Source organism: Pongo abelii, chromosome 7, assembly GCF_028885655.2.
Source record: "Pongo abelii isolate AG06213 chromosome 7, NHGRI_mPonAbe1-v2.0_pri, whole genome shotgun sequence".
In the NCBI taxonomy this organism is placed as follows: Eukaryota; Metazoa; Chordata; class Mammalia; order Primates; family Hominidae; genus Pongo; species Pongo abelii.
Genome location: NC_071992.2, coordinates 44,787,737 through 44,805,832, shown reverse-complemented (window position 1 = coordinate 44,805,832; position 18,096 = coordinate 44,787,737). Strand labels below are relative to the sequence as shown.

Below are 18,096 nucleotides of genomic sequence, written 5' to 3'. Positions count from 1 at the left end.
AGTAAAACCAAAGACAGGCAGCCTGGCGTCAGGCCTGAAACTAAGCCTGGGCCTGCCTGGCCTAAACCCAGTAGTTAAAAATCAACTCATAATTTAGAAACCGATGTTATTCATAGATTCCAGACATTGTATAGAAGAACGCTGTGAAACTCCCTGCCCTGTTCTGTTTCTCTCTGACCACCAGTGCATGCAGCCCCTGTCACGTACCCCCTGCTTGCTCAAATCAATCACGACCCTTTCAGGTGAAATCTTTAGTGTTGTGAGCCTTTAAAAGGGACAGAAATTGTGCACTCGGGGAGCTCGGATTTTAAGGCAGTAGCTTGCCGATGCTCCCAGCTGAATAAAGCCCTTGCTTCTACATCTCGGTGTCTGAGAGGTTTTGTCTGCGGCTCATCCTGCTGCAGTGTGATACACAGAGAAATCGTTCTTGCAACTTCCACTTCTTGGATTAATTGGCAGATTTTGCACACAGATTTTTCTTGCTATACATTTGGAATTAAAATTTCTTTGCCTTAGAGTGATCGTTTGTGGTTACTTCCTTAGGATTATTATGTTATATAAATATTTGTTCTTTTCTGTGTTTGAAGCTGTTATTATCTCCCACCTTGGCTACATGCACACATGTGAAGGCTTAATCTTTTCTGAATCTGTGTCCGCTCAGTAAGAAACTTCCTGTAGAAGGTGTTTCATGCTGGTATTTTCCTTTTTTTTTTTTTTTTTTAACTTTGTTTTGTTTTTGCTTTAGACATGAGGGCTCACTCTGCCGCTCTTGGCTGGAGTGCAGCGGCACAATCATAGCTCACTGAAACTTTCAACTCCTGGGCTCAAGTGACCCTCCTGTTTCAGCCTCCCATGTGGCTGGAATTACAGGTATGAGCCACCCCACCTGGCTCATACTGGCATTTTTTCAAAATTTGAAACTGAATTCAGATCTAAACACATTTTTCTGAGATTAGTATAATCATTGTGAAAATAAATAAAACTTAAAAGCTGTTGGAAACCCCCAAATGCTTTAAGCTTTGAGAGACGTGGCTGTGATCTGGGTTATATGGCACGTTGTTGTAACGTCTGTTTCTTAGATTATAGCTTAACTCTTCCTCATTGTCCTTGTTCTGTCATTGACTAGGAAAGACCAGACCTCCCTCTTCCAAACGCTGATCATTGTGATAGATTAACTGCCTCCTTTGTTATCCTGTACCTAACTCAGGCCAGATGGTGTCCCAAACAGGGACCCCATGACAGTTCCATCTTCAGTGTAGAATGTTAAATATACCTTTCCCAAAAGAAAAGAACCACCTTGACTAATGAAAACATTGTGACTATGCATTAAGCCTTACATAGAAAGAGATTGAAATTCTGTTAAACTTCGCTAAGCTTTGTCTATAAAAGTGATCCCAAATTTCTAACTTTGGAATGCTGACTTCCATTCTTTGGAATCTGTGCTTCCTGGGAGGGTTGTCCTCAAACTTTGCACTTGAACAAACTGCTTAAACTAGATTCTGACCCTTTTGATTATTTTAGATTGACATCATTTACCTAGCAAACTAAGAGTTAAAGTTAAGTGGTTTGTTAAAGTCAATAGTATTCTCAATAAAAAGGAGAGGAATAGTGGCTTGCCCTTTGAATCCACAATCCCATCAATAATTTAAGGCAAGGAATCCTTGATTTTCATCACAATATATTCCTGCAAATCCCATCCTGAAGTACTGATAAAGCAGATTCAATTTTCCCAAAGGAACAAAGTTATAATGAGTTGTGTGGTTTAAAAACTGTGAAAGCTCCAGTAAAATTATCCAAAGTATAGAAATTTAGAGCAGGGGAGAGCTTCAAAGGTCATGCATGAATCATAACTCCTATAAACCAAAACTAAAATTCTAAGGCCTCCCAACCATCTGAATGGTCCCCTCCTTTTGGCCAAGGCAGTCCAAAATTAATCTGAAAATCCTGTTCAGGCCATGATGGAAGTGGGGTTCAGACATGCCTCACTATACCCTCCTCCTTTTTGGAATTCAGGAAAAGCCAACCAGAATTAACATCAACACCGATCTGAAGTCTGATAAGGGACATTTGCAATCTCTTCTCTCTGAAGCCTGCTACTTGGAGGCTTCATCTGCATGAGAAAACCTTGATCTCCACAATCCCTCGTTGTCAACAACCAGACATTCCTTTCTATTGATAATAACTCTTTCAACCAATTGCTAATCAGAAAATTTTAAAATCTACCTATGACTTGGAAACCCCCTCCAACCCCCCTGCTTTGAGTTGTCCTGCCCTTCCAGATAGAACCATTGTAGACCGGGCGCGGTGGCTCACCACTGTAATTCCAGCACTTTGGGAGGCCGAGGTGGGCGGATCACGAGGTCAGGAGATCGAGACCATCCTGGCTAACACGGAGAAACCCCGTCTCTACTAAAAATACAAAAAATTAGCTGGGCATGGTGGCTGGCGCCTGTAGTCCCAGCTACTAGGGAGGCTGAGGCAGGAGAATGGCGTGAACCCGGGAGGCGGAGCTTGCAGTGAGCGGAGATCGCGCCACTGCACTCCAGCCTGGGTGACAGAGCGAGACTTCATCTCAAAAAAAAAAAAAAAAAAAAGAACCATTGTAAACCTTACATGTATTTGATTGATGTCTCCTGTCTCCCTAAAATGTATAAAACTAGGCTGTGCCCTGACCACCTTAGGCACATGTCCTCAGGATCTCCTGAGGGCTATGTCACAGGTCATGATCACTCATATTTGGCTCAGAATACATCTCTTCAAATATTTTGCAGAGTTTGACTCTTTTCGTCAATACTTCTTATTACTGACTGGGAAACTGAAACCCTAGAGGGACCCATCAGGTTAGGAATAATAATCAACCCCAGCATGCTTCCCATCTAGAGCATGGGATATTATACAATAATGTTTTCAAAGCTCCGAGGGAAAATGATTTTGAACCAGAATTCCATACCCAGCCAATCCATTATTTAAATGTGAGGGCAAAATAAATTACAATTTCGGAAAAGCAAGGGTTCAAGAAGGTTACCACACTCAAATATTTCCTGAAAGAATTACTTGAAGACATGTTCTTCTGAAATAATGGAAGAAATGAAGCAGAAAAAGAGGAATGCTTAAGATACAAAACAGTGATGAACAAAGATATGAAATTGTTTGCCATGTGGTTGTGGACAAAATGTGTGGTCAATACATGGTTCTTAGGGAAAGGAACACATAATATAAAAATTAATCATATAGAACTAAAATTCTGGATGATGTAAAGAAAATGTGGAAGGTGATAAAAGTGAAATGAAGGTGAGGGGAAGTGAGGGTCCTAAAGAAATTATTTTGTGTAGAAAGTGGCAGCCACAAACACTAATTCTCAACATTGATTTAAAAAGTTGAATGTTTATTAATAAATTAATAGAAGTGGACATGTAACTTTCAAGCCATTAAAGGTAAGAAGGAATGGACAAACTACAAACTCGGCCAAGGCTGAAAAAGGGGGGAAAAAGGTGAAGGGAAAAAGGTGAAGGAACAAGAAAATGTTATACAGAAACCACAAACTAAATGGCATTAATAAGACGAACATATCACTGGTAACAATATGTGAAGGTGTTTCATGCTTAGATTTTTTTTTTTTTAAATGGAATCTTGCTCTGTTGTCTAGGCTGGAGTGCAGTGGCGCGATCTCGGCTCATTGCAAGCTCTGCCTCCCGGGTTTAAGTGATTCTCCTGCCTCAGCCTCTCAAGTAGCTGGGACTATAGGCATGGACCTGGCTAATTTTTTGTATTTTTAGTAGAGATGGGGTTTCACTGTGTTAGCCAGGATGGTCTCGATCTCCTGACCTTGCTTGCGATCCATCCGCCTTGACCTCCCAAAGTGCTGGGATTACAGGTGTGAGCCACTACGCCCAGCCACTTAGATTTTTTTAAGAGACTGCATCTTGCTCTGTCACCCAGGCTGGAGTGCAGTGGAGCAATCATGGCTCACTGCAGCCTCCAACTACTGGGTTCAAGTGATCCTTCCATTTCAGCCTCCTGAGTAACTGAGACTGTAGGCACACGTCACCATTTAAAATTGTTAAAATTTTAATTTTTTAAATTTTTTGTAGAGACAGGGTTTTGCTGTAGAGAGCAGGCTGGTCTCAAACTCCTAGCCTCAAGCAATCCTCCTGATTTGACCTCCCAAAGTTCTAGGATTACAGGTGTGAGCCACTCCACCCAGCCTAGATTGCAAACTGCTTGCAAGAGCCATGCCTAAAAGTACTCCAGAAAGGGATTTGGATTTATAACTGGGCAGAGAGAAAAATTGCTTTAAGCTAAAATGCAGGAAGGATTTGGCGGCGGCAGCAATTTTGGAGGGCAAGAAGAACCTGAGCAGACTCCCCTCGGAGTCTTAGAGAAGGAATGATGGTGAGTGGGGGTGAAGCCCACCCAGGTGCCAGGAGACAGGGAAACAGAAGGTGGATCCTAGGGGATAGTGTTGGTATGGATCTGATTAGATGAGATGACATCAAAAACCATTAATCAGAGAATGTTCTGTACACTAGTTTACTAGGAAAAGATAATGGGTATTAATGAATCCACTTCTGGTAGCAAAGGGCTTTGTTTCTATTGTAAGTTATTTTGGTATTCATGACCTTAAAGCAAGTCACAGCTCACAGTGGGCTCCAGTTTCACCATCTGAAAGCCTTATCATGCTGGGAATAGACCATGAATAACACCTGCTTCGGTAGGCCAGGCATCTTGGAATCTGTGTTATTGTTAAGTGTGCAGTGCCAGCTGTCCTGCCAGTGTAATCCCCAAACCCTTGTTGAGATTTGCCTGGCCCATTGCTACGGAAGCACAACACGGCCCCAGTTTGCAGCTCAGACGAAACCACCAAGGAGGCCAGTGCAGGGTGGGAGATCCAGGCTCTGCCCACACAGACAGCTCGACACTGAGACCTCCTTAAATTCCAGGTGGATCCCCCCTCCCCCACCACCGAGGCCTGCTGCTTCTAGGAGGTGTTCCTCCACCAAGTAGCAACAGCTTTTTGTGCACTCTGGTCACATGTGAGCCCAAGCCTGGACCTATGATCCCTCCCCGAATGTCTGGGGAAGCCAAGGCAGGGGTCTGAGGAGGCTCCACTTTCTTTAAAAGCAGCTCACTCTCATGGCAACCACAAATGAGCACATTTACCAGAGTTTCTCCCATGAGGAGATGTTCCATTTCCACAAAGACAACGCAATTGGGGTTCATAGAACAAGCACATGCATTTGGATTCTGTCTGTGCAATAGCCAGATGTCAGGTCTAAGGTGTAATTTAGTCTTATGTCTTTTAAATTCCTAATGGTAACTATGTAGCCACATCTTCAAAGCAGGGGTAAAAATCAGAACCGAGCCTGTTACTGACACTATCAGAAAGAGCCACAGGAAGATTCGGTCAAGAACTTGAGCTACAAATTTCCAGTCTTGTACTACCTGCAAAAGAGAAAAAGATGCCTTTCACTCAAGACACCAAGCAACTGTTCTGTATTCATCTCAAGGGATTTAAAAAGAGTAACATTCAGATTTATAGCATTTACTTAAGTTTTCAAAATGCATCTAATGTCCCACCACACTACAGGCTCAGGTTCTTTCAGGGACTTCACTAATTGTACCCAAAAGAAGCAGCTTGGAACACTCTCATCAGCACTGAAGAAGGAAAATAGAAACAATAGAATTCTGAATGCATATGTCAACATTCCTGATCAGAATGGGAAAAGTCTGATTTTTACATGAATAAAGAGCCAGTATAGGCCAGGTGCGGTGGCTCACGCCTGTAATCCCAGCACTTTGGGAGGCCTGGGGCGGGGGGATCACCTGAGGTCAGGAGTTTGAGACCAGCCTGGCCAACATGGTGAAACTCCCTGTCTACTAAAAATACAAAAATTAGCTGGACATGGTGGTGGGCACCTGTAATCTCAGCTACTTGGGAGGCTGAGGCAGAATTGCTTGAACCCAGGAGACGGAGCATATCTTAGTCAGCCAGTATATCTTACTAGGGTGCTTCCTGATACACGTATGAAAAGAGTCACAAATTTATAATTTAAGAGTTTTCGTGGCCAAATGTCACAGGGTTTCTTTTCTTCCACTCCACCTGTGCTGCAGCTCCAGAAGGAAGGGTGCTGCCAAGGAGAAGAACCGACCAGGACAAGACAGGAATTCATGAAGGAGACAAGAGACTGAGTCCCCTTTATTAGGAAGGGGAGGTGCAGAGAGTGGGCAACAGGTCCATAAACACAAAGTCAAGGCACAACTGGCTGGGGAAGTCTGAAAGGAAGGGGAGTCCTCATCCCTCTAGAGTAAATAAATGTCCTCCGTCTTGGGGAAAAAAAAAAGAAATCTTTGTATTAGGTTTTTGTTTTGTTTTGTTTTGCTTTTTTGAGATATAGTCTCGCTCTGCCACCCAGGCTGCAGTAGTGCAATCTTGGCTCACTGCAACCTCCACCTCCTAGGTTTAAGTGATTCTCCTGCCTCAGCCTCCCGAGTAACTGGGATTACAGGCACTCGTCACCATGCCTAGCTAATTTTTGTATTTTTAGTAGAGACGGGGTTTCACCATGTTAGCCAGGTTGGTCTCGAGCTGCTGACCTCAGGTGATCCACCTGCCTCGGCCTCCCAAAGTTCTAGGATTACAGGTGTGAGCTACCACACCCGGCCTGTATTAGTGCTTTTTTTGTTTGTTTGTTTGTTTTTTGAGACGGAGTCTTGCTCTGTCGCCCAGGCTGGAGTGCAGTGGCATGATCTTGGCTCACTGCAAGCTCCGCCTCCCGGGTTCACACCATTCTCCTGCCTCAGCCTCCCGAGTAGCTGGGACTACAGGCGCCCGCCACCACACCCGGCTCATTTTTTGTATTTTTTGCAGAGACGGGGTTTCACCCTGTTAGCCAGGATGGTCTCCATCTCCTGACCTCGAGATCCGCCGGCCTTGGCCTCCCAAAGTCCTGGGATTACAGGCGTGAGCTACCGCGCCCGGCCCTGTATTAGTGTTTTTAAAAGATTAGTGTTTTTAAAAGAAACAAACAAAAAAATCCTCCCAACTTGACAGCTGAATGTTTCTTGTTTAGCAGCAGTCACTTTTCTAGGGCTTTTAAAAACAATTTTAAGTGGATGAAAAACATGACAGATTGTTAAGAGAGAGGATATATGAGGCAGTGTCTGTGAACGCAAGAGAAAATGTAGAAGGATATTTCTAAAAAAAATTCTTGGCCAGGTGCGGTGGCTCAGGCCTGTAATCCCAGCACTTTGGGAGGCCGACGTGGGCGGATCACGAGGTCAGGAAATTGAGATCATCCTGGTTAACACAGTGAAACCCTGTCTCTACTAAAAATACAGAAAATTAGCCAGGCGTGGTGGTGGGCACCTGTAGTCCCAGCTACTCGGGAGGCTGAGACTAGAGAATGGCACGAACCTGGGAGGCGGAGCTTGCAGTGAGCCGAGATCGAGCTACTGCACTCCAGCCTGGGCGACAGAGAGAGACTCCATCTCAAAAAAAAAAAAAATTCTTTCATCAGTTTGTTTATGAGATCAGGCTCTTGGCACCAATTTTCATCAATTTTAGAGTAAAATACTTGAACCCTATAAATTGAAGTTATTATATAAACTGAAAATATGTAACTTGCTTTAGGCAACAGATCACTTTTCTTTTTCTTTTTTTTTTGAGATGGAGTCTCGCTCTGTCGCCAGGCTGGAGTGGAGTGCAGTGGTGCACTCTCAGCTCACTGCAACCTCTGTCTCCCAGGTTCAAGTGATTCTCCTGCCTCAGCCTCCCAAGTAGCTGGGACTACAGGCGCCTGCCACAACACATGGCTAATTTTTGTATTTTTAGTAGAGATCGGGTTTCACCAGGTTGGCCAGGATGGTCTTGATCTGTTGACCTCGTGATCCACTCACCTTGGCCTCCCAAAGTGCTGGGATTACAGGCATGAGCCACCGTGCCCGTCCCAACAGATCACTTTTTACGCTGAAAATCTGCACGTCAAATAATATTTTCATTCCACTGGGGAAGGACTGTTTAGAAGGATGGGCTGGTCATGGTGGCTCATGCCTGTAATCTCAGCACTTTGGGAGGCTGAGGCAGTGGATCACCCTAGGTCAGGAGTTCGAGACCATTCTGGCCAACATGGCAAAACCCCATCTCTACTGAAAATACAAGAAAAATTAGCCAGGTACCACATGGTGGTGTGTAACTGTAGTCCCAGCTACTCGGGAGGCTGAGACAGGAGAATCGCTTGAACCCAGCGGGCGGAGGTTGTAGTGAGCTGAGATCACGCCACCGCACTCCAACCTGGGTGACAGAGCAAGACTCCATCTCAAAAAAAAAAAAAAAGAAGGATGAGGATGATAATTAGAAAGGTGAAAATTCACACTTGTTGACTGCTTATACAATGGAGCTGAGCCCCTGTGTGCTGGGTACACTGTGCATGTTTGTATTTTATGTCATTTAATCCTCACACAAACTTTTCAAGGTAGGGTTCAGAAAACTGAGGCTCAGGTTAAGTAACTTGTCTTAAGTCATTCAGATTATGATCTGAACCCAGGACTGTTTTCAGTCTGAAATTCACACTCTTCCCACACTACTTCTTTTCTTTCTCCTTCTCTTTTTTCTTCTTCTTTTTTTTTTTCTGAGATGAGGGTCTTGCTTTATTGTCCAGGCTGGTCTCAATTCTGGCCTCAAGTCATCCTCCTGCCTCAGCCTCCCAAAGTGCTAGGACAAGCATGCCCACCCACACCCAGTTAATTTTTAAATTTTTTGTAGAGACAGGGTCTCACTATGTTGCCCAGGCTGGTCTCGATCTCCTGTGCTCAAGTGATCCACCCGCCTTGGCCTCCCAAAGTGCTGGGATTACAGGTATGAGCCACTGTGCCTGGCTCACACTTAAAAAAAAAATCTGTAAACTAAATAACCACATCCTCTTTCCTCACCAAAATATATGTTGTAACACTACATTTTATATTAATTTAAAAATCTCATTCTTTCTGATCTTTTATTTCTAAATACTGTGGTTGAACATATTTATCATCCTGTGAAAAATGAGAGACAAATTACCAGAAACCAGGATAACCAACTTAAAATGTGTAATTGAATTATTTAATATAGAATTATAAGAAACAATTTTTTTATAAGAAACAATTATAAGAAACAATGTTGCTTAATCAACAGTTGCTTCACTTTTGCTCCTTATGTTTTTGTGAACTACTTCCTAAAAATTCATACTAATATCACTATGTTATGTCAGGGCTTGCTTTAAATGTTATATGTATAAAAAGCATGTCTTATAATGTCACATTTAAACCATGACAATATTTTATTGTAAACAGATGTCAAAATATTTGTCTTTGGCCTACCTTTATGGCAGCATTATCAGGAATACCAGTTTACTCACCTGGCTGATAAAATGTTCTTTCTTCACATGTCTTGAAATGTATCTAATGGAATCAGCAGCTTTCTCCAAAAAAGCAACCAGAACTTTTTCTCCATCACTAAGCTGTTTCTGTTTCTTTTTTTCGAGGGCTTTGCCTTTCACTACTGGTTGACTGTCATCTTTCTCCGGGAATGAGTAGCGATCCACGTGGTCTTTCATGCAAAGTAATTTTGGAAGTTTCTGCAGAAAGAGCCTCTTAACCCAGGGGGCCATGGGGTGGTATGTGGAAGAAGATCTATGGTGAACGTTAATGACAAACACGGTAACAATGATGGACAGGGTCACGAAAATCATGATGAACAGCAGGTATTCTCCAATGAGAGGAATGACTTTGGAAGATGATGGGATGATTTCTTCAATCACTAAAAGGAAAACTGTCAGAGAAACCAAGACCGATGTGGATAATGAAAGTTTTTCTCCTTCATCCGAAGGTAAATAGAACACAAGAACTGTTAGGAAAGACAGCCCTAGGCAGGGGATGATGAGAAAGAGGGTATAGAATAAAGGCAGGCGTCTCAGGACGAAGGAATACGTGATAAAGGGATAAAAGTACACGCCGTCCCTTCTGTTTCCCTTCATCCCCTTTGCGTTCAGTATTTCCCATTCTCCATTATCGAAGAAGTCTTTTCTGTCGACATTTTCATTGATCAAAATGAGGTCAACCATGGTGCCATCATAAGTCCAGGATCCAAACTTCATGGAGCAGTTCTGTTGGTCGAACGGGAAAAACGTGACGTCCATGGTGCAGGAGCTTTTGTAGCTGGCAGGAGGGGTCCAGACAACAGTTCCGTTTGATTTCACAATGACCTTGGTCATCAGGGAGCCTTCGAAACGGCCGTCAGCGCTGCAATCAAAGCAGTTTCACCTTAGCAGTCGGTGGAGCACCTGCTAGTTTTTGTTCTTTTTCCCAGCATTGACTATTTCTATTTTATGACTTTTCTTTTCTTTTCTTTTTTGAGATGGAGTCTCACTCTATCACCCGGGCTGGAGTGCGGTGGCGCCATCTCGGCTCACTGCAACCTCTGCCTCCCAGGTTCAAGCAATTTTCCTGCTTCAGCCTCCTGAGTAGCTGGGATTACAGGCACCGGCCACTATGCCCAGCTAAGTTTTTGTATTTTTAGTAGAGATAGGGTTTCACCATGTTGGCCAGGCTGGTCCCGAACTCCTGACCTCATGAATCGCCTGCCTCGGCCTCCCAAAGTGCTGGGATTACAGGCATGAGCCACTGCACCCTGCCCTATTTTAGGACTTTTCTACCACAACGCCAGGCGACTGTTTTAATAAACAATTTTTTTAAATTTAAAGTTCAATATTTCTTTTAAGTATTTTGCCTGAATCAGAATTTTCTATTCCTAGTGTTAATCTGACCAAAATCGTTTTCTTCTGTGATATTTATTTTTCTTTTTTTCACTTTTTTAAAAATTTATTTTTTTCCCCAAAAGTAAAAAACAATGTGATACTTACTTTTCAAAGAGAACTATGTCAGGAAGCCACAGAGATTCTGATGGAACTTTAATGGAATTGATCCCACCATAATCATCAGGATTCCAGCGTAACTTGTGGTCTGTCCATTCCTGCATGAAATTAGTACACTGTGATTTTATGCTGAAAGTTCAGTGTATTAGATCTTGAAATCTTCAAGTTTCTGTTAGCTTTACCAAGCCACTGTTTTATTAAGAAAAGGAAATTGTCCCGGTTGGACTGTGTGACCCTACTGGGGACTCAGTACAGGATTCACCTTGAGCCAGCCTGGCCTCTGATCTCACCCAGGCCCACGTACTTTGCATGTTACATATTTCCAAAATTACCGTTATCTGCCTCACCACGAAGAGGCTCTACAACAGATGCCATTAATTCATGGTCTATCTTTTCAGCCTATTTTCTCTTAACAAACAAAAGAAAAGCAATGATGTGTCTAATTCAGTTTATTCTAGGAGGGTGGGTCCAGTGACACTTTAATTACATGCTAACAGGTACAAGTGATTTTGAACACCACTCAAGAGGCTTCGACGAACATCCACCTGCTATGTTAATATGAGACATCCATTTTCCATGAATTCTTCTTGATCACATTAGAACTTGTATCCAATAAAAAATGTTTTCCCAGCATTTTCTTTTAAGTTTTAATCTGAATTTATTTTTGGAGCTCCCAATTATAATTTTAAATTACATTCCTAATATTGTTAGCCTCCAGGTGCTTACACATTTTTCTTCATAAGGATGAAATCACATGGCATATTTTACAGGGGCTGATGAATCTAGATAAATAAACCTGGCCATGAATTGATCAGACTGTGAAGGTCAAGAGGATGATGTATGGATGACCCAATCACAGCAGAGTGGACTCTATTAAAAAGATTTTTGGGTCCAGAATCATAGGAAATCTGACCTGAAAATTAAATTTTTCTATTCTACAGCCCCTCATGTGGATAGGTGAGTAAGGATGCAGGAGTTCAGAGAGTTAGAAGGGCATGCCCAACATGACGCTTCCTGGAGCCCAGTGATGCCAACTTTGTCATTAAAACATCAGGAGTCAGCAGATGGATGATGTCACTAGATAGTAAAATACTGAAATATGCATGATGCCTGACAAATGGTGGAACTCCACACCCCAGAGGAAACATTGTCTATCTTAGACAACATTTTTGAGACTTGATCCCCAAAAAACAAAGTTTAAGATGTATAGGCCTTTAAAAAGCTAGAATCTGAAGTATAACAAAATGGCATGATATTTATTTATTTTATTTATTTATGTTTTTGAGGCGGAATCTCGCTCTGTTGCCCAGGCTGGAGTGCAGTGGCGTGATCTCGGCTCACTGCAAGCTCTGCCTCCCAGGTTCATGCCATTCTCCTGCGTCAGCCTCCCGAGTAGCTGGGACTACAGGCGCCCGCCACCACGCCCGGCTAATTTTTTTTGTATTTTTTAGCGGAGACGGGGTTTCACCGTGTTAGCCAGGATGGTCTCGATCTCCTGACCTCGTGATCCACCCGCCTCGGCCTCCCAAAGTGCTGGGATTACAGGCGTGAGCCACTGTGCCCGGCCAATGGCATGATATTTATGGGAAATCATGTATATGAAACTGACAATTTAAGAGCCCAATAATAAAGTATTCACTATGTTTACTTGGTGCTCATGGGCTTCTTTTTTTCTTCCTCCTCTTCCTATTTTGAAGAGCAAATATAATCTCCTTCCTAGGAATAATTTGTCTCCTGCTGAGGAGACTCTTACTATCATTGGTAGGTCTGAGTCTCAGAGATCTTGGAGGGAACTCACTTATAGTAGCATTTGTGGTTTGTTTCAATTCCACTTTATGCACTTTGTAAAAATTTACTTACAGTAAAATTCACTCTTTGGTTTACACTTATTAATGCAAATAGCTGTATAATAACGGCAGGCATTAAGATGCCAAAACAGTTTTTTTGCCCAAAATATTTCCCAGGTGCCACCCTTTTGTAATCAGCCCCCGCCACCACGCCCAGCTGATTTTTGTATTTTTAGTAGAGATGGGGTTTCACCTTGTTGGCCAGGATGGTCTCAATCTCTTGACCTTGTGACCCACCAGCCTCCACTTAGGTCTAAGATCCATTTTCCGTTAATCTTTTATAAAGGTGCAGGAATGGGTTGAGGTTCATTTTCTTTTGCATGTGAGTGTCCAATTGTCTCAGCACCTTTTGTGGAGAAGACTAAACATCCATGGAACTTCCTTTGTACATTTGTCAAAATGTAGTTAACTGTGTATGTGCATGGGTCCATTCTGGACTGTTCTGTTTCACTGATCTGTGTATCTGTCTTTCTTTTTTCTTTTTTTTTTCGAGACAGAGTCTCACTCTATCCCCCAGGCTGGAGTGCAGTGGTGCAATCTCGTCTCACTGCAACTTCCACCTCCCAGGTTCAAGTAATTCTCATGCTTCAGCCTCCCAAGTAGCTGGGATTATAGGCATGTGCCACCATACCCGGCTAATTTTTGTGTTTTTAGTAGAGACAGGGTTTCACTATGTTGGCCAGTCTGGTCTCGAACTCCTGACCTCAAGTGATCCAGCCACCTTGGCCTCCCAAAATGCTGGGACTATAGGTGTGAGCCACAGCGCCCGGCCCTGTGCATCTGTCTTTTTGACAATATCACACTGTCTTGGTTATTATAGCTTTAGGTAAATTTTTGAATCTGCTTGTGGCTATCTATAAGATATCCTGCCAAGATTTTAATTGTGATTGATTTGAATATACAGATTAATTTGGTGAGAACTGGCATCATAATATAGATTCTCCTGGCCCAGGAATATTATCTATGTCTCCATTTACTTAGGTCTTGATTTTTTGTTGTTGTTATTTTGTTAGTGTTTTGCAGTTTTAGGCTTACAGGCATTGCACATATTTAGTTAGATTTATACTTACATAGGCCAGGGGCAGTGGCTCACGCCTGTAATCCTAGCACTTTGGCAGGCCAAGGCGGGTGGATCACCTGAAGTCAGGAGTTCATGACGAGCCTGGCCAACATGGTGAAACCTTGTCTCTACAAAAATTAGCCGGGCATGATGGTGGGTGCCTGTAATCCCAGCTACTTAGGAGGCTGAGGTAGGAGAATCGCTTGAACTTGGGGGCGGAGGTTGCAGTGAACTGAGATTGCACCACTGCACTCCAGCCTGGATGACAGAGCTAGACTCTGGATGACAGAGCTAGACTCTATCTCAAAAAAAAAAAAAAAGTCATTTAATTTTTAAAATTCCAGTCGTTCATTGTTAGTATCTATATATACAATTGACTTTTGCATATTGACCCTATGTCCTGTGACCTGGCTTAGCTCATTTAGTTTTGGGATCTTTTCTGTAGATTTTCTACATAGACAATTATGTCATTTGCAAGTGGAGCGTTTTATTTCTTCCTTTCCAATCCGAATAACTTTGACTGCTTTTCCTTGCTTTAATTACTTAGTAGTAGTAGCTGCAACACTAGAAAGATGGCAGAGCAAGAGCAAAGAAAAATCTGTTTGGTTCCAGAAAATCTCCTGAAAATGAGGACGGCTTATGAAGCCCTCAAAGCCACCCAGGCAAAGCAGGCACTTTTGGCAAAGAAGGAGCAGAGAAAAGGAAAAGGGCTCAGGTTTAAACAACTGGAATCATTCCTACATGATTCCTGGTGACAGAAACGTGACAAGGTGCGTCTCAGAGGAGTAGAAGTGAAACCACACCTTGGAATTGCCAGATAAACATTCCTTGGCCTTTGTTGTACGCATCGAAAGGATTGATGGCGTGAGTTTACTGGTGCAGAGAACCATTGCGAGACGTCGCCTAAAGAAAATTTTTAGTGGTGTCTTTGTAAAAGTCACCCCCCAGAACCTAAAAATGCTGCGTATAGTGGAAACTTATGTGACCTAGGGATTTCCAAATCTGAAGTCTGTCTGGGAACTCATTTTGAAACGTGGACAAGTCAAGGTCAAGAATAAGACCATCCCTCTGACAGACAACACAGTGATTGAGGAGCACCTGGGGAAGCATTTCCAGGAGATCTCATGGTTCTTGTGCCCTTTCCACCTCTCAGTGGCCCGTCATGCTACCACAAATAGAGTGGGCTTCCTCAAGGAGATGGGCATACCTGGCTAGCAGGGTGAATGCATCCATCGGCTGAACTAGACCCAGGTGCCAAACTGCAGTAAATTTTTATCAATGAAGTGGAAGCATGTGTTTTTGTATTTGGGGGAATTTTTATCAAGTATCTTCACAGAAGATTATTCCCTGCTTTATCTTCAAAAACTGGAAAGGAAGGGTCAAGGAAAAGAGAGTAGCTGGCCGGGTGCGGTGGCTCACGCCTGTAATCCCAACACTTTGGGAGGCCGAGGTGGGCAGATCACTTGAGGTCGGGAGTTTGAGACCAGCCTGATCAACATGGAGAAACCCCATCTCTACTAAAAATACAAAAATTAGCCGGGCATGGTTGCACATGCCTATAATCCCAGCTACTAGGGAGGCTGAGGCAGGAGAATTGCATGAACCCTGGAGGTGGAGGTTGCGGTGAGCCGAGATTGGGCCATTGCACTCCAGCCTGGGCAATAAGAGCAAAACTCTGTCTCAAAAAAAAAAAAAAAAAAAAGAAAGAAAGAAAAAAGAAAAGACAGTAGCTTATGTTTATGGCAAGCACCTCTCATCACAGTCCAGTTCCAAGGAAAAAATTCCGGTGTTTTCTTTTTTTTTTTTTTTTGAGACTGAGTCTCACTCTGTTGCCCAGGCTGGAGTGCAGTGGCACAATCTCGGCTCACTGCAACCTCCATCTCCCGGGTTCAAGCCAATTCTCCCACCTCAGCCTCCCAAGTAGCTGGGACGACAGGCGCCTGCCACCACGCCTGGCTAATTTTTTTTGTATTTTTAGTAGAGCTGGGGTTTCACTGTGTTGGCCAGGATGGTCTCGACCTCCTGACCTCAGGTGATCCGCCCGCCTCGGCCTCCCAAAGTACTGGGATTACAGGCGTGAGCCGCTGCGCCTGGCAAATTCCAGCGTTTTCTACATTGGCTGCCGCCTCGTCTGAAATCAGCACATTCCATGGAGGAAGGAGTCCTGCTTTGCTGCATCTTCTATCCTAGAGTTTAATGTTGGTAAATGAGTAACTCTAGCATTTGTCCAATGCTCCCTAAGACTCCTGTAGCGGTCGACCAACCCCAGGGACATAATTGAATCCGGAGATTCCTGGGGCCTTTGTTTGAAAAAGACTTGAAATACACATAGGAAGAAAGGCATAAAAATAAATGTTCACTTGTCTCTGCTGTGAGTCTATATTCCAAAAAAAAAAAAAAAAATTACTGAGTAGTATTATGTTAAGTAAGATATCCTTGCCTTGTTCTTGAACTTTGGGGGAAAGCATTTAGTTGTTCACCATTAAGTGTTTATGTTAGGTGTTGGGGGTTTTTGTAAATATCCTTTATTAGATTAAGGAGGATTCCTTCTATTACAAGTTTCCTGAGGTTTGTTTGGGGTTTTGTCATGTTGGTCAGGCTGGTCTCAAACTCCTGACCAGGTGATCTGCCCGCCTCAGCCTCCCAATATGCTGGGATTACAGGCGTGAGCCACTGCGTCCAGCCTAGGTTTCTTTTCTTTTTCTTTTTTTTTTTTGAGATGGAGTTTCGCTCTTGTCGCCCAGGCTGGAGTACAATGGTGCAATCTTGGCTCACTGCAACCTCTGCCTCCAGGGTTCAAGCGATTCTCTTGCCTCAGCCTCCTTAGTAGCTGGTATTACAGGCATCCACCATCATGCCCAGCTAATTTTTGTATTTTTAATAGAGACAGGGTTTCACCATTTTGGCCAGGCTGGTCTCGAACTCCTGACTTCAGGTAATCCACCTGCCTTAGCCTCCCAAAATGTTGGGATTACAGGCGTGAGCCACCACAACCGGCCTAAAATATAATAAATATTTATTAATGCTGTATTAGATGAGGCAACCAGTGCTTAGAGAGTTCAAATACCTGTCCAAGGCCACACAGCCAGTCAGTGAGGGAAACGGGATTCAAGGCTGCTGCACATGGCTGGGTCATCCGTGCAGCCACAACTCCAGAGGTGCCCTGCACACTGAGTCTGCTGTGAAGGGGGCCCCCAGGAAATGTGCAGCCTGGTGGCCTTAATGGGCTTTAAGCTAAGGTCTGCCTGAAGCCAGATCCTCCACGCTTTTACCTCTCCCCATGATGCATTGCAGTGGGAAAACCTATAGCTTAAAATGCTTCATAAGTTCAGTTGTTTCTAGCAAGCTTTCTATGGCTCAGCTCTCAGGGGTATTTCTGGTGCTGATAGATATAAAGCACAACGGTGTACTCAGGCTAAACAGCAGCTCATTCCATCTCTCCATCAAAGAGAGAAAACAAAAAAACAATGATAAAACAGAAAAACTGTTTGGCCTTAATAGCAAAACACCTGTTAAAAGGCAAACAGTAAAATACAGTGAAATATCTGTTAAAAGTAATAATAAAATATAAGCAATAGTAAAATATTTAAGTAATAGGATATCCTATTACTTATGATATTTTAGTAAATATCTAAACAGTAAAATATATGAGTAAATATCTAAATAGTAAAATATATAAGTAACAGTAAAATATCTGTTAAAGCCACCCCCTCAACGGGGAGCTGGGCAAGGTGGCTCACATCTGTAACCCCCTGCACTCTGGAAGGCTGAGGCAGGTGGGTCGCTTGAGCCCAAGAGTTTGAGACCAGCCTGGGCAACACGGGGAAACCCCATCTCTTCAAAAAATAAACAACAACAAAAATTAGCCGGATGTAGTTGTGTGTCTGTGGTCCCAACTACTTTGGAGGCTGAAGTGGGAGGATCACTTGAGCCTGGCTGTTCAAGGCTGCAGGCACCTGTGATTGCACCACTGCATTCCAGCCTTGGAGACAGAGCAAGGCCCTGTTTCAAAATAAATAAGTAAATACATGAATAAAAGTCGGGGGAATTATACGAAAAAGCATACTCTACTGTGTCCAAGTGCAGTGATGAACAATGGGAGAATTATGAGATGAGGAATGCGCCACAGGGACACAGGCCTTTGGTCGTCCTCTGCTTCGGCAAGGCCACGGGAAGGAGGGGTGCACCAAGAGATCTTTTTTTTTTTTCTTTTTAATGGAGTCTCACTCTGTCGCCCAGGCTGGAGTGCAGTGGCGCGATCTCCACTCACTGCAACCTCCGCTTC

The 18,096-nt window shown here is 43.3% G+C and overlaps 1 protein-coding gene and 1 pseudogene across 1 annotated transcript in view; one reads left to right on the top strand and one right to left on the bottom strand.

Moving 5' to 3' along the window:
• Positions 1 to 4,318: 4,318 nt before the first annotated feature.
• Positions 4,319 to 18,096, bottom strand: part of CHRNB3 (cholinergic receptor nicotinic beta 3 subunit) — a 38,402-nt gene continuing 24,624 nt past the window's right edge. The window contains exons 4-6 of the mRNA XM_002819049.6: positions 10,893 to 11,002; positions 9,390 to 10,272; positions 4,319 to 5,442 (exon numbers count right to left, since the gene is read on the bottom strand). Of these exons, the coding sequence (XP_002819095.2) occupies positions 5,308 to 5,442; positions 9,390 to 10,272; positions 10,893 to 11,002 (1,128 nt within the window). The 3' untranslated portion in view covers positions 4,319 to 5,307. The remainder of the gene's footprint in view (positions 5,443 to 9,389; positions 10,273 to 10,892; positions 11,003 to 18,096) is intronic.
• LOC112134653 (ribosomal protein uL30-like) lies at positions 14,369 to 15,056 on the top strand (annotated as a pseudogene).